General features: G+C 36.8%; 1 protein-coding gene across 6 annotated transcripts in view; it reads left to right on the forward strand.

Annotated features, from left to right (window-relative positions):
* Nucleotides 1-17,031, forward strand: part of CORIN (corin, serine peptidase) — a 144,862-nt gene that overhangs the window by 12,066 nt on the left and 115,765 nt on the right. For all 6 annotated transcript variants that reach the window (XM_082760360.1, XM_082760359.1, XM_082760358.1 and 3 more), the window contains exons 2-3: nucleotides 4,290-4,434; nucleotides 9,885-10,337. In XM_082760360.1, the coding sequence (XP_082616486.1) occupies nucleotides 4,314-4,434; nucleotides 9,885-10,337 (574 nt within the window). In that variant the 5' untranslated portion in view covers nucleotides 4,290-4,313. The remainder of the gene's footprint in view (nucleotides 1-4,289; nucleotides 4,435-9,884; nucleotides 10,338-17,031) is intronic.

The raw sequence follows: 17,031 nt of genomic DNA on the forward strand, positions 1-17,031 counted from the left end.
TTAATAAATGTTAATGTAATTTTTGATTTCTGGGCCTTAATATCACAGGAATGTTATTGAAATGACACCCATAAGATTTTTTATTTTATTTTTTATTTTTTTCCCCACAACTTGCAGAAGACAAGCTGTGAATTTTGGTCCAATGAATTGTTGGTCTTTCCTCAGTCAGACAGGACTGTATTTTTTTCCCCCATCTGTTTTTTGCCTCTGTGGATTCAGGAAATCAAGTGTGAGCAGTCTGATACAGCAGTCCTAAATAAGACTAGGATTTTCTTAAAAATCTGAACTGAAATTACCTCAGAGTTATTTCATCATGGTGTATTTCCTTTATTGAAATCAATACTTACAGAACAGCATTTGGGTATTAGTAGCAGTTAATGGTGTTTCACCAGAGACAGAATGTTTGGCTGTCAGAAAAAATTATCTGATCTTTTTAAGCACCCAGTATTCTGACCGTTTAATACAAAAACTGATCATATTAAAAGCAAATGACCTGTTGCCTCAAAAACCAGACACTGACCTTTCCTACCTACAGTGTACACAGCATTTAACTGAAAAAAAAATCTTTTTCAAATCAAGTTTTCTAACATCAGTGGTAGGAAGGGAACTTGTACCAGTATTTTTCAGGAACTGAGGATCTGTTTTGGTCCAATACTGTGCTAATCTATTCTATGCCCAAACCTCTAGTATTTGGGATTGTTTTATTTCTGTCTGTCCTCAAGGATTCTGCTTCTAAGTCTTCTTGCCCTTCCTTTGGAAAGAGATAAAAATGTGTATCTAGAAAATACCTTAGTTTTGTGTACTTAGAGAATGACTCAGAATATAGACTACCGAGGGAATTGAGGGAGACGTTCTTTTCTTGGAGACCTAAAGTGGGCCAAATGAATAAGCATGTAGCACAAAATGAATAAGCATGTTTCCTTCTACAGTCCCATTTTTTTCTGACAGTTCTGTTATTTATGACTGGTTTTAGATTCATAGCCCCTTAGAGATATATACTCTTTTGAAGTCTTTCTCTGATGGGGATCACAAGTTTCAATTTTTTAATGAAATTAGAAGCGTGCCCTTCTTTTCTGACTTCTTACTGATCTAAAAATGGGCTAGCAGGAAGATACAATGTGCTAGGCTAGAAGAACTGGGAGGACAAATCATGTCCGAAGTTTTTGCAGACACCATTGGCATACTATAGCACTTAAAAGTGGTGCATGTATTCTTTTTGTATTGTAATATTTGATGGCAAGAGGAAAAGAAACAGTATCAGGGAATATGTAAAAGTTGGTATAACGTATTTATATTTATATCTAGCACTCTTCATTAAGTTCGCATTGATGACATAGGAGCCATTAACTTTTTTTTTTTTCTTTTTTTCATATTCACCACAGAAATTGATGGAAAAAAAAGCTCATGTAGATGTTCAAGTGATGGAAAATTAACATTTATTAAGGCTATGCTTGCCGAGTCACCGATGATGATTTTAAATAGGTTTTGTGTTTTTCATGATATCTTTTCCTGTAGAAGGGAAAAATACAACATGCTGTTTAGTTGCCTGTAAATATTTACTTTGCTGTTATACAAAACAAGCAATTCAGGGTGTTTAGAGAAGGATGTCTTTCCCAATCTAACATTCTTTTCTTGAGCAGTCACTGAAAGCAAATTTGTATACAACAGACTCCTTTTAAATCTTTGGTAGTAAGTTGCCAATGCAAAGATTGGGATTTTTTTGTTACTTTTAGGTGTTGATGAGAAAGAAAATTTTTGAGGTCCTCCTTTAGTATAAACATTGGATTAAAGTATCTGCTATCCACAATGCCAACAGACTCAAAAATTTCCTCATAGAAACTGGAACATAAAAGCAAGATATTTCAGAAGCTTACTGGTTTGTGTAGTGATGGTCCTGCTCCACATTACCTGGTGCAACACAACCATGTTCTTTTTCACAGAATATCACGACTTCAAGGGATAGTGTGCTCTGATTCATGAGGAGTCTATGTTCCGATGCTTGTGGTAATCTACTGTCTACCGAGTTGTAGATCTAATTTTTGGGTTGAACAGGGGATTGAACTCAACAGCACCATTTCCTGAGGGAGCACTGTAACCACTGTAGTGTCAGAAAAGGCAATTTTCTCTCTCTCTCTTTTTTTTTTTTTTTGGCCGTGCTTTCAAGTTACAGCAGCTGTGTTTTGGGAAAGCTGTGTTCATAACAGATCTGTGTTATTCCTGTGCTACCTGCACTCAGACCTCCCAAAGGGATCTAATATAGGCTGGGCAAACCAAGGTTATGGGATTCAGTGAAGGTGGCTGCTAAGCTGCTATGCTCCAACATGACCAGAAGCAAAAGTTTAGGCAGACTTTGAGGACTTCAATATGAAAATGTAAGCAAATGTGGGCTTCAAGATGTCATGTCATCAAGTAAGGATTGTCTGTTACTTGGAGTTAGGTTACTGAAACTCACCCACTTTTTTTTTTTTTTTTTTTTTTTGTGTGTGTGTGTGTGTGTGAGTGTGTGTGTGTGTGTGTGCGTGCGCCTGGGTATTTGAAGTGTTAGTTGTAAGTGAAGGTGGAAACTTATCTGATATATCACAAAGTCTTGAATTGCAGCATTTGCCACTTCTGAATAAGGTGTGAAGAAAAAATACTTGTGACAACCAGTTGGCTCTCTCAGCATTTTTTATATTTTGCTTATGGTGGAAAATGGTGCTGCTCTGATTACAGACCTTGCCAACTCTCCCAGGCTGTACTTTATGAGCATGCAGAGCTACTCTGAGCTGGCTCTTTCAAATATTCAGAGAACGCTACCATCTTTAAGCTGACCATCAGTTTACATCCTGCTTGCTAGACAAGCCCAGTAGTAGGACAGCGTTGAGACTGAATCACCATAATAGAAGGCACAGTGGTTATGAAGTGAGATACTGCTCATATCTCACACCATGCTGGCACCATACCTGTTTTCAGTGCTGCCTAGTCTTTAAACAGTACAAATTTTCATAGTCAAGGGAGTAAAATAGGCAGTGAGATTAGGCAGGGATAAATCTAGTCTCTAGTTCCTTAAGAAGTAGTCCAGTTTTCATTCATGCTAGTCACTCTGGTAACCTATTCCTCAGAGAAAAACACTTAGAACAGAACCAATCAAAGGGTTAACATGCAGAGACTGCCATGTTAAGATCTCTTGATGATCTTCAGAAAGAGTCTGTCAGCGTAATGGATGTATTTACACTCTTGTGTCCTGTCCTGATCAACTTCAATGTGATTGATTTTCCTGATGAAGAGGCTAAACTGTTATTTGTAGGCTTTAACTAATGAGTCATCCTTTTGGAAGACTTTGTCTGGAGTTAATTGTTCTATTTTGCCTTACTGTAGGGAAAATCTTAATTATTTTTAGTTAATTTTGATTAAAAAAGATTTAATAACTATCATTATTAACTTCATAATGACAGTTTCAATTTTGCTATTAAACATACATTTGGAATGTTGTTTTTGTTTTGTTTTTATTTAAAAAATATGGTATGTTTCTAATATATGAAATTATAGCCTTAATGGAGTTATGTTTTTAAATTATTATTTTTTTTTTTCCCCAAGACTACTGTATATATTTTGATTATTTTATTATATATGCCTGTTTAGCCTCTGGCAGAAGTTTGTGCAACTCAACTGAAATCAGAAAATTAGTTTTCTTTATTAATCCATATTCCATTTGTAAAACAGAAAACATTACTTGTAAACACCACTGAATACTGTGATAAGTTATAGCTTTGTAAAGTACTTTGAAAATGAACATTATTGTAAATAATAAGTGGAATGCTCCTTATCACTGGTATTGTTACTTAAAACAAAAGTTATAATAATTTCTTGGTTCCTTTTTTTTTTTTTTTTTTAAAAAAAAAAGAACATGGAGCTTTTTAAATAATTGGTAAATGATTATTTTTAATTAGAAAATAAGATTTATTTAGCCTTACTACTGAAGTGTATTGTGCACTTTACATTTTTGTTTGTTTTGTTTTTCAAATGCAATGCCTATCCAACTTCTAGTTCATCAGGTAAAAGGTTTATAAATTTCAGTGAAATTGTAGGTTTGTGGATGTTGGGTGAACTAAAATTAATGGTATGAGTGCACTAGGTTGTCCACCAAAAAGGAAGATTATATACGACTTTTCAGTAAGAATCTAAAAACAATTTTGTAGCATACATTTAAATAATCTAGCTGTTTTGTGAAATGGGTAGGACTGTCCTTGAAAGCATAGGAATTACTGACTGATACTGGAATGATAAAACTGTGCTCTTTTGTTTTTCAGGTCTTAGGAACAGATGAGGATAATATGGGGGATGGTTGCTCTCAAAAACTGGCTTCTGCCAAGTTCCTTCGACTTTTGCTCCTCATACTGATTCCATGCATCTGTGCCCTTATCCTTTTGCTGGTTATTCTGCTTACCTTTGTAGGTGAGTGCTAACAGAGTAAATTGGCCTGTTTTCAATTAATGCATTGCTATCTCAATTTTAGTCTCCTTTTCAAGTGCTAATGTGGACATGAAAGATGTATCTTAGCACATCTACCTAACAATCTATACTACCTAGTGAAATAATAATGTTTGTTTCAGAGAAATAAATATGATATTTTGATTTATATATTTAAAATATCTTTATGTAACAAATATATTTATGTAACTTTTTTTTTTTTTTTTTTTTCCTGAATTTCTGAAGGTAATTTTTTGATGAGCTGACTACCTTGAATAGATAGCATATAGATGGTTTTCGGCAGTCATTTTACAACTATAAAATATATTTATGTTAGACATTTAGATAACTGTCAGTGGAATGGAATATTTGTACCTTTATGTCACACACTGATGTATAAGTCTGTTTTTTATTTTCAGGTGAAGGTTAATTTATAAGTATCCACAAATCTTTCTGAACAGTCTACAAAATATTACTGTTCAACTAAGGAAAATATGTTTCTTTCTACTAGGTATGAAATATATATCAATGTAAAACCCCAAGTATGCTTTGTGGAAACTTGATGCAGAAATATTAGAATTTGCAATGTCTTAGTCTGTTAACTCTGTGTCTGTTACAGAATTAACGAGCTTATAATTTATTACTAACAAAACTTTAAGAAGCCTTCCTTTTGTTGCCACTACAGAGAAGCTGACATGTCTCGTCATTAAATCTTTTCAACTACAGCACGAGAAAGACAGTAACACTGGGTTAAAACATAATTAAAAAAAAAAAAATTAAAAAAAAAAACAAAAAAACAATTGTTTTGCTTTCAGTGCTGAGAGGCTGTGGCATTTTTACTTCAGTTCTTGGTAAAAAAAAATATTTTCTTGTTGTGCTTCCTTAAGTAATTCAGGAGCACATCTTTAACAATTGCAGTACTGTGTTTGTATATTTATATGTATATATAAATCTATATTTCCCTTTAAAACCCCCACCTAACATACCATACAACCAAACAGTTAGCAAGCACAGGAAGGAACCAAACATGTTTCATTAACACCTTCACTTCTGTCAAAAACAAGACAACTTAAATCTGTTTTCTCAATTCAGTCTGTAAAGTATTTGCAATAATATGTTATAGACCTGTTCTTTTCATTTAACTTAGGTTAGGCAAGTCAAAATAACAAAGCTAATGAATGCTATGATTGACAACTGAGTCTTGGGTTGTATCTTTAAATTGAGAACAGGCTGAAGTGGACTAAGACTAGTAAGTCCGGCAATTAGGAAATATGATGCCATTCAATTTACTTTCCTTATGTTTATCATTCCATTTGTATCCTCCATATCCTCTGCCCTAGATTTTCATTCTTTGGTGAGAAAGCAGATAAAAAGCAGGTGTATTTGTCAGATCTACTCATTCCCCTCCTCCGAGGCATGTATCGACATAATACTCATTAAAATGTATGAAATCCTCTGGGGAAATGGGACTTGTTCTGATCCTACTTACACAGCAAAAATCAGGACTATTCCTATTAGGTCAATGTAATTACTGTGGGGTGAAGAATAAGGCTTGGTGTTATTACCCATGTCTAAAATAGGCACAGCTCCCTTAAGCATATCTTAAATTTTCATGATTACAATTTACTATTCACTTTCAGTTTTCAGCTTCTTCTTTTATGTGTATTGATAGCCTAGAAACAAATATATTTGATGTCAGTAATTAAATGAACAAATTCTATGAACGTCTTTAAAATGTGTGTAAAATAATGTATTCTGTTCTATTTATTGAGAATACATTATATCCAGAATAGTAGTTCATATTCACTTCAGATCAGTAATAAATTAATGCTGTTAACACTCTGATATTGGTATGATGATTTACCGTGTAAGAAATAAGTTGATGGTCCTGACTGACTCACAAATTACCCTCTTGATAGGAAATTATCATCTTATCACCAAATGGAGGAGCTAAGTTCTGTGGTTGTCATTCCAATATGTTTCACTGCTGATTAAGTCATAAATAGAGCTCCAAGTATTAAAACATAAATAGAGAGCTTCCAGAAAAAGAGTCTCCAGGGAGACCTTATTGCAGCCTTTGAATACTGAAAGAGTGCTTAGAGAGATGGAGAGAGACTTTTACAAGGTACTGGTAGGACAAGAGGTAACAATTTTAAACTGAAAGAGAGGGTAGATTTTGTTTAGGTATAAGGAAGAAATTCTTCACTCAGAGGGTGGTGAGGCACTGGAACAGGTTGCCCAGAGAAGCTGTGGATGCCCCATCCCTGGTAGTGCTCAAGGCCAGGCTGGATGGGGCTTTGGGCAACCTGGTCTGGTGGGAGGTGTCCCTGCCACCTAGATGGCCTTTAAGCTCCCTTCCAATCCAAGCCATTCTGTGATTCTATGATTCTCTGATTATCAGTGATATGCCAATATCTTCAGGGTGCACAGATTCATAGGGCAGACCCTGCAGAAGAAGTCTCAGTGGCTATGTACTGGCTAGTTACAGCAATGATATATCATTCTATTCTCTGTGTAACTGCCTAATCCATTACACATGCTTTGGTAGGCTGCTTTGCTCTGTTTGGTTAGCTTTTTAAACAAATGTGGTCTTCTTGGGATTTCCTGCTGTGAACTACTAGAAAACACCCACAGTACAAACTGTCAAAATCTCACTTTAATAGCCTGAAGAGTGACTATTCCTTAGATCTTGTAACTGTCCATTTCAGATCTTCAAATAAAACATTCATTCCCCGATAGTGAAGAGCAACTGGAAAGTGATCAGTAAGATTCTTGGCAAGGTATCACTTTGAACCAAATGGATCTTAAGCCTGTTCCTTGGTTTTGTACCAAACACAATGAGAGCCATCATGCCATATATTTCTGTCATCTGGACATGTCCAGCTGTAGCTGGAAACACAATTCCAAAATGGTTACAGCTATTTCTCAACTAATTAGCTATCTGGGCTATGATTTACTGTCCTCAGCTCTGTATTGAAATTTAAATAGTTCCTGCAGGACTTTTGATGGTGAAAAAAAATCTCCAGTAAATTAAATTTAAGAATGAAGATGTACAATAGTATTTAAGGAGGGGAAAGACTATAATAAATGAAAACACAAGCCTGACTCAGACAGAGAGTGGAGACTATACCCTGGAATTAATTGTTTGAATTCTCTACTCTGTGGACTAAGAGGATGAGAGGACAGGAGGAAAGGGGAAGAACAAAGTGCCTCAGGAGCGTGATCCAAAAACATCATATGCTATCTGGAAACAGAGTTGTCATCTAGAGCTGGCCAGCAGTGAAAGGCAAGCTTAGGTTATGCCTACCTCTCTCAAGAGCATACGCGGCAGAGCCCAAGCAACTGCAACTAGCTGGTTGGGACAGAGCCTAGAGCCATCTACTAATATTACCTAAGAGCATTATTTAAAAGAACACTGCTGCACTCAGTCTTTTAAAGCTTCCTAATACTGATGGTGCCTGCCAACACATAGTAAAACAGTGGCTGGAGCACACATCTAGAGAGTGGAAAAGCTGGATTCTTCAAACTTCTTCAGACTTAAAGTGTTTGGAAATCTGCAAAGTAAGGTAAAACTTACAGATCTGAAAAAACAGAAACACAAAGTTTACATGTACGATAAGCCTCCCTACTGGTAATATTGACTTCTTGTTTCCCCTGCCTTCCCGTGCTGTCTGTAATGGTTATTTGTAGGCAAAATCTCTTAAAAGAAATTTAATAATACTCATTGTCAGCTGAGATACAATTGGGAAGGTCTGTTGTCTGGAAGAGGTTCATTATGTGGTTCCCCTGTCAAGAAAAAGCAAGAAAAAGAAGGGGAGTTGTTATCACTAGGAAACTGAAAATAGAACAAAAATGTTATTTTTGGAAAGATGGGTTGAAGAAGCAAACGGGCAGCTGGGGATCTCAGTGGAAGAGATAAATGACCTTATGGATAGCAACAGCTATTATTCTAGTTCCAGAAAGAGAATGAAATAAGGCTGAGTGGGGATAGGATAGAATCCAGTGGGTAACATGCATATTTTCCTTAACAGTATTTATTGGTCCACTGTGTTAAACAATAGAAAAAAAAATAATGTTTAAGCTTCTTTCAAGCTTTTACCTGACTTGTAATGTATTTCCTACTATTCTGCTGAATGATTTATAAATAGCTAATCATTTTTACTTTAACTTCAGTCATTATTCATAGCTCTTTGGGACTGACATTTTCCAGGCTTTTTCTATTTTTATATTGAGTGGAGGAGAAGACAAGGGCTGAGGGAGGAGGACAGAGAATGTGATTAAAAAAAAAAACAAACCCTTGAGTTCTTGAGTTAAGGTTATTCTTGAGTTAAGGAAAAAATATACACTTTTCCAAAGGAGGAAAAGAAGTTAATTTTAACTTTTTGAAAGCTGCAGCAAAAATGACTGAAGTTTGAAACTTGAAGCAAAGTAGGTTTCCCACTCACAGAGATTCAAAGCTCTATTTGGAAACACAGGATCCAAGTAAAGCTACATATGAGTGAGCACAATTTCTGTGCATGCTTAGTTACAATTCCTAAGATTTTAGCAAATCATATTACTGCTGATCCCCATTGTGAAGTCAAAGCACGTTCAGTCTTCCCATTTGGCCTGACCAGAGGAGTTAAGAAAGAGATATTGCTGCTGAAATAATTTGTGGGTGGGAGATTTTCTGATGCTTCTGTAAAATATCCACAGTGTACTCCTCCAAATCCCAATGAATTATGCACATTTGCTGGTAGAAAAACAAAAACTTTCATGTGCATAGATATAAAGTTCCCTTGGGTTCTGCTAGTGAAAGTCAGACACCAAGTTCTACTCACAGTCAGTGGCAACTGAGCCAAAACAACCCAGTATGGATAAACAAGTATATGGTAAATCTCAAAGGGTAACTGTTTCATTGAACCCCTTACAAGTTTAACTTTCTAGTTCTGGATGCCACAGTTAGATGTTACTCAATGAAAAAGGAAAATTCTTCCTTTTCAACTTTCCTGGTTCCCTTTTCTTTTTCATGTTAAACTTCCCAACCTCAAATCTTTTCAGACAGTAGCTGGAATTAGGGTCTCCTTCCATTGTTAGCTATTTGTAGCTGTGATTAATAAAAATTCCTTCCTGACCAGTCCTTGAATTTCACACCGAGTGAGCTGGTTCAATCTAGCTGCAAAGTGGATGAAGGGGTGAGGAGAGGGATTCTGTAAGAGTGGGAGGAAGAGGCTCATGATATCTGGGTGGGTGCAGGTTGCGTGTGGTGCCTGGAGTTGACAGAGCTGAGATGCTGGCTAAGCGTGGTCACTAGACTGGGCATTTTGGTAAATGCAGTAATCAAACTGAAAATGAAGTTCGGTAGAGGTGGTAGTGGGTGTTTGTACTCAAGAGTCAACTGTACCAACCGAGCTAATATAATTTTATTTTCTATATTTTTTTCCCCTTTCTTCCAGGGGTGTTAGAAAAAACATGCTTTTATTCAAATGGGAGTGAGGTCCTCACAGTTAATGGTGACATTGAAACATCTGACATTCTTTTGCCAAACATGGTTGAAAACAGTTCCACGACTAATCCTACGGTAGATCTCAGCACATGGACTCCTGCCTGGACCACCACACCTCTATCCCACATTGGCCAAATGAACAAAAACTCAAATGTATTTAGAGAGACTTTCCAGGAAAACTCATTTGTCCCTACATCTCAAGCCTCAGTCCTCAATCCTGATCCTACAAATGATGCTGCTTTGACAGAGGGCTCTGAATATAGCACCCAGCTGTTTGCCACTGCAGAGGGAGAGACTTCATGGTCCATAAATGCATCCTTCAACATCACAGAGAGGATGACCACTCTGCCTGTATTAAGGCCTACCCATCCATCTGTGCCACAAAAAGTGGATCAGAAAAAAAGTAAGTTTATATTTTATTTAGTTTCATAATTATGACTCAAAAGTACAGAATACACTGCTGGCTGCTTCCTCATGAGTTCCCATGAGTTCTGAGGAATTACTTGTTTATTTGATTCCATGTTGCAAGCAATCAGTATCTTATCAGAACATTTGATCAACCCCATTGAGGAAGATGCACTAAGTTCTTTCAGGTATGAATGCTTACAGTACATTCTTCGAATCATGCATGCTTACCAAGTCTGAAAATTAATTATTGTAGACTGTATTCAGTTTGGAGATTGATTTTTCTATGTTCTGTTAAAGTTATATAAGTGGTAAGTACCTTCCTGAACTGGGGATATAATTACAGCTACAACATTTTCTATGTTAATGGATGAATTCTTTAATTTGAAGTTGTTTCTCTGTGCAGAAATAAAATTCAATTTCTGAGGACTGTAATCAAAATGTCAAAAAGAACAATAGCAATTAACTATGATCAGTTTTCATTGGTCTGACTATACAAGGAGATGCATTTCATTAGTGCCATGGTAATTTTATTGATTCATCATGTCAGTGGTATTGAAAGGTTTCTTTGTATTGTTTTGCTAACACATGGAACACTAGGGTGCCATATTAAAATGAATTTGTTTCTCTCTAATTGCATATCATTCCTTTGCTGTTGATCTCATGAGAACATGAAGCAAAACTTATTCCAGGTCATAGGGAGAACTGAAATACATGCAAAGAGATGGACAGTGACCTGAAAGTGGCACACTCTATTAATTGTATATCTGAAATTTCTATGAAATGAAGAGATGGTGTCTGACAGTGGTGATTACTTCACCCATTGAATTTACATTGTTTTGTGGAGAATGTCTGCGTCATTCCTCTCTTGGATTCCATGCTTACTAAAACCTGATATTAGTTGTCTATATAGTGAATGTATTATTCAGGTGTGAGTGATCAGATTGATGTTACATCACTTTTTTTTTTTTTTTTTTCTCTGCTATTTTCTTCTGACGTATTCTGCCTTCAAGAGTTTGTCTCTTGCTTTATTCCCACCCCCCTCTACCCTACCCTGACATCAAACAAGCAGGTAAAAGTTAGGAAAGAGCTATGTTATGCTCTTTCTTGTTCTTTCTGGAGTGAAGTGAAAGAGGAAAAGCTTATTTATTTATTTATTTATAAGCTGGAACATGGAAGAGATTCCTTTTGAGGGCATTTCAGTGATAACTTAATTTCTTATTCACAAATCAGCCGTCAAAAATAGTAACATAGTGTGAATGAATGGTTTGTTATTTTGTTCTTTCTGTCTCCTGCACTGTAGTGATTCTGTAGCCATTTGAATGGTCCAGGCTTTCTGTACGTTCAGTTTGCTACATGATTTTCTTAAACTGGCTGATATCTTGTTTTTCTCCTCATGCCCCAAACTCAGAAAAAATGTATGTAAATGCACACTTGTATCCCCTCGGTGATTCATTTATTTACCTTATGTAGTAACTTGGCAAGTTATCGCCGTGCTGAGGAAAAGCTCAGAAGCACAGCATGCTACACTACAGATATTTCCAACTCTTAGTGTTTTCAACGATTATGATTGTAAAAGACACCTTGAAGTTATTAGCCTGTTGGTTAATGTTGAGCAGAACTATGGGGCCTGTTTTTCTTCACTAGAACATTTTTGACATGTGCTGTGGGGTCAAATTGTTTTTATTCTGGAAGATGGTGACTTTGCGCTGCAGTCTTAGTAACTAGTTAGTTACAGTGTAGATGTGCTTTATTTATTTGAATTTATGTGGAAATTGCCTTAAAACTGTGTGTGCATGTGTAGATATATAAATATAAATTCAGTATGCATATATATACATTCAGTCTGTGTGTGTGTATATATATATATATATAACATCTACGTGTACATATATATATAAATGTACATATATTTGTGGGATTCAGAAGAATTTGTACTAAGAATAACTATGCATTCCCATATCTGTCCAAGGCATTGAGGACTAGAAATCAGGAGATTGTGATGAGTACACAGGGCTTCTCACTGTCTCACTCTTGTACTGTCCTTTGCAAATTCTCTCTTTACACTTCTTGGTCTCTTTAATCTCTCCTTTCCCACTAAGCTTTGCTTCCTGGAGAGAATTCTAAGGTCACAGAAAACTCAGTTTGATGTCTAGAGAAGTTTTTGTGTATTCCATTGTAAAGGGAGATGGGGAAAAACTGGGACCAGAGATATAAAATAATTTTTTTGCACAGTGAGGCTGGAATAGTCTTTTGGAGTACAAAGGATTTTTTGAGATAAGTAAAACTTACTGGCTATGTGGGAATGGTGTTAGTAGATTAAAATAAATCTCTCTTGTTTTTTGTCTCAGTTGTGAGCAATAGAACATGCCAAAAGACAAACAAAATAAGGCTAACATACAGAGACACCTCAACATTATATGGTAGCAGATTCCAGAGACCTGTAGTGAGTCCTGAAGAATGTTGTTCCATTAATTGATGTAATCACTTTTGCACAAATGTAAAATAGAGGTCTGAATATCTTATCCTTACAACTCGTAAGGAATTTAATCTCCGAATGAAGTGTGGGGCTGATGTTCTACCATCTACACACACTAGCAGATCATCCATCAGTACAGGTTTCATCTGGTTCAAATGTGGGCAGGTGAGTGCACTTATTTCTGATGATTTAGTAAGAGAGCATAACTTGGAGTTTATGCTCATTTTATACAGGGTGTTGGAAGGCAGATGATACATCATACAACAGAGAGACCACCAGTGCAAAACCAGACAGACAAAATTCTCTGAGCACATATGAAATGGCGATAAAGTGGTGATAATGTTTTTGTTTTGCTGTTAGTATTAGCACTGGATATGTTTAAAAGCTGAACTGCAGCTTCAATTAAAGGTGTTTAGAAAACATTCATAAGAGAAATGATAAACATTGTGACCAGATGGTATTCACTCAAGACATATTTAAAGTAAAACAAAAATGACATTCCTGAGTTATTAACAGAAGAAGAATGAAATTTCCCACATATGACATCAGTTATGTTAAAAGTCCTTGAAGCATAAGGAGTTGCTTTGTCAGAAATACCAGTAAAGAATAAATTAGTAGGTAAGTGGGAATGCATGATACAATAAGGAAGAGGCAAAGAAGTTTCTTTTCCTTTTACAAGAGGAAGCAATGGCTCACAATTCTATTAGAAAGTTCTCTGAAGGAGTCAGTGACATTGTCGGTTAAACAAATTGCTGACAAACAAATTGCTCATTAAAAGATGGGGAAATATATGAATTAATGGTTAGGTTCCACAATGAAGCTTGCCAGTGGAGTCTCACAGGGTTTTCTGTGAATGTAGAGTTTACACTCTACATTTAAAAACAAAACAAACAAATAAACAAACTGGAAAAGTAGTGAATAGTCAGGTAACAACATTTCTTCTACTGCAGAATTACCTGTGAAATGAATAGCTGGAAATCATGTAAAGGTATCATAGAGAAAGTGATAAAATGTTTAGAAATCTTTATGTCAATAGGTGCAACAGAATGCTAGAGGGTGGGGAACAACCCTAACCCTATACATAAATGCACCAGTGGTGCATTTTCAGCTACCTTTGCAGTCAAAAACAAAAAACAAACAAACAAAAAACACACACACAAAAAGAAGACAAAACAACAACAACAACAAACATTTGTTGTAGACAGTATTCTGTCTTGGTGATGGTCAAAAAGGTCACTCTGAGTGTTAGGTTTTGTCATAAAACTGCAGAGAACAAAAGAGAAAATCTCATTACAAGAGCATATAAGCTCAGAAAGGTAATAGTAGAACTGGAAATGGCAAATAGAAGGCAACCAGACCAGTAGGGTTTGGAGCAGCTTAGATGTCAGGAGACACTAAATTTGAAGTAGATACTGTTTTCTTTCTGGAAAACAGGTGGCTGGGGGCTAAGTGGTTATGGTAGATGACCATACAATTTTTAGTGGCCTTGGAGACGAACAAGTAGCAGTTACTGTTTTTCATTATGTAAGTAGGTGCCCAGTGTTTTTTGGTTATCAGACTTAAACAAATGAGACAGTGACATCTTCACAGAAAACATAGCTCCATCTTGGAACTGATTGCCACAGGATGATGAAAAAAGCAGAAAATATGAAACTGCTTGGAAAACTTTATGATGGGTTGGTCTGTTTCAGGCTTTTAAAAACAGCAGCCCAGTTTCAGCACCTGACTGAAGAAGTCTCAAGACTTCAGGTTGCCAGAAGTTGTTATACTCCTCAGCAGTTCTTCCTTATTTGCCCTAAATCCTTACAATTTTTCTTGCTGGCCTCTCTGTTGGAAGGAAAGTGAAGGAATACATTTTTGCTGTTGATTTGAGTTTGTGTAAGTTCAGATTTAAAAGTGTTGTTTTGAAGGCATGGCCCATGGTCTTAAGTCACTAGGATGGTTCATTGGAGAGTTTCCTGATAGCAAAAACATGAGGAAGGGAGTTTTAGGTGAACCACTAGGTTCAGCAGTGTGTATTCATGGAATTTCAAGTATATGCAATAATATTTTGTTCATCTGTCAATCAATGCACAACAGGAAAAGAACCATATACTAGATAGTCATTATCTTTAAGAAAGGATGTTTTTCCAAGATAAATATCAGTACAATTTTATCAGTACTTTTCTTCTCTTTGAAACAAAAGTAGGCTGTAATTATGTAGTACATTGGGAGACTGACCAGGAGACGTCTCGAGTGTATCGTCTTGAGAGGGATGTTTTCATTTCAAATGAAGCAGACTCCCTGTTTTGTAATACTGCTGATTTGGGGAGACAGGAAGAAGGAGAGAGGGCATTCTTCCTAGAAAAACATCCCGTAGAACTAATGGAATATGCATTGGGACAAGAGGTATTAGTATCTACTTTGTTTCTTCCACCCACTGATACCTATGGAGATGTATGTTTAACAACCTTTTTTTTTTTCCTTCGCCAAATCTCTCCTACTCTCTCCTTTCAGTCAAACCATTTCAGTTCAGCTGTTTCTCACCCACACACCCTTTTAGTGGAAAACTGTGACAATGTCCACCTCCTAGGATGCAAAGTAATATGACCAAGTGCTCCAGGTGTGATCTCCTACTGCCTCTTTCCATTCCTGGGATGGCACCCTGGCAAGCCCTGGCACCGAGGGAGTGGAGGCCACAATGCTGCTGCCCCAAAGGGCAAAGGACACTGAGCAGGACCTGGCTGCAACCTTATTTTCTGGCCAACCCTGGCAGCTGTGAAAGGGTGCTGCCACTGCTGGGAATTGTGGCTTGGGGGCACCTCAGAGGCTGGGGAGCAGGACCTTGGGGACATACAGGACAGCCCCAGGCTTCCTCTGCTCTGAGGGGACAGGAAGGAGAGGGACATAGCACAGAATATGAGTGGGAGGCGGCACTGGTGGCAGAAGATGTCGACAGAGGCATTTCACCCAAGAGGCTGTGCAACTTCTGGCTGCACTGGGGGGTAAAGGGCGAGCGCCAGCCTTTTAGACCTTTCATTAGGGAAAGAGCTGAGTAGAAGCAAGGTGAGTAGAAATAAAAGATGTGTTTTTCCAGCCCTGGCTTATTCTGAATATACTTGACAGAGTGCTAGGAAAAGGCATGTGTCCCAGATGAATGTGGATTTGGTTTCTATTCAATTTCTCTCTGCGCTTGCCCAAATCTACAGGAGGATGATAAAAAACACAAGCCCTAAATGGTTGCTTGTAGAACCAAAGCGGGAAAGTGCCTTTGCAAAAGCATGACACTGTATCAGGTGTATCAGAGGACAACATTTGAAAAAGCATATAATTCATGTTTTCTTTGCATCTTCTACTCTTCTAAATAACAAATACTCTTAGTATATAGAGGACCCTTGGGTCCTTTCATGTTTCATGAACATCTTTGAGCAACCTATTTGCAACCCTCTGCTCTGCCTAGAGGTCTTCCTAATCCTCTCTATTGTCTTTTAACTATAACTAAATAAATATTTTTCTCTCTCCCTGAACTCTTTCACTGTATTTGGTGTTCTGCCACTACTAAAATCTATAGAGAACAAGGCTGGCCCAGCTTTCTGTTTGGTAGAAAAGAGCAATATGAGAACCATTCTGGGGATAGCTGGAAGGGATATGTCACATATGGCACAGAAACAAGCAATTCCCTGCATCTCCCTGCCTTGTGCTGCTCATTCCAAATATGCTTTTCTTTCTTTCTTTCTTTCTTTCTTTCTTTCTTTCTTTCTTTCTTTCTTTCTTTCTTTCTTTCTTTCTTTCTTTCTTTCTTTCTTTCTTTCTTTCTTTCTTTCTTTCTTTCTTTCTTTCTTTCTTTCTTTCTTTCTTTCTTTCTTTCTTTCTTCCTTTCTTCCTTTCTTCCTTCCTTCTTTCCTTCCTTCCTTCCTTCCTTCCTTCCTTCCTTCCTTCCTTCCTTCCTTCCTTCCTTCCTTCCTTCCTTCCTTCCTTCCTTCCTTCCTTCCTTCCTTCCTTCCTTCCTTCCTTCCTTCCTTTCTTTCTTTCTTTCTTTCTTTCTTTCTTTCTTTCTTTCTTTCTTTCTTTCTTTCTTTCTTTCTTTCTTTCTTTCTTTCTTTCTTTCTTTCTTTCTTTCTTTTTCTTTCTTTCTTTCTTTCTTTCTTTCTTTCTTTCTTTCTTTCTTTCTTTCTTTCTTTCTTTCTTTCTTTCTTTCTTTCTTTCTTTCTTTCTTTCTTTCTTTCTTTCTTTC

This window comes from Aythya marila (genome assembly GCF_965140915.1).
Source record: "Aythya marila genome assembly, chromosome: 4".
Lineage (NCBI taxonomy): Eukaryota > Metazoa > Chordata > Aves > Anseriformes > Anatidae > Aythya > Aythya marila.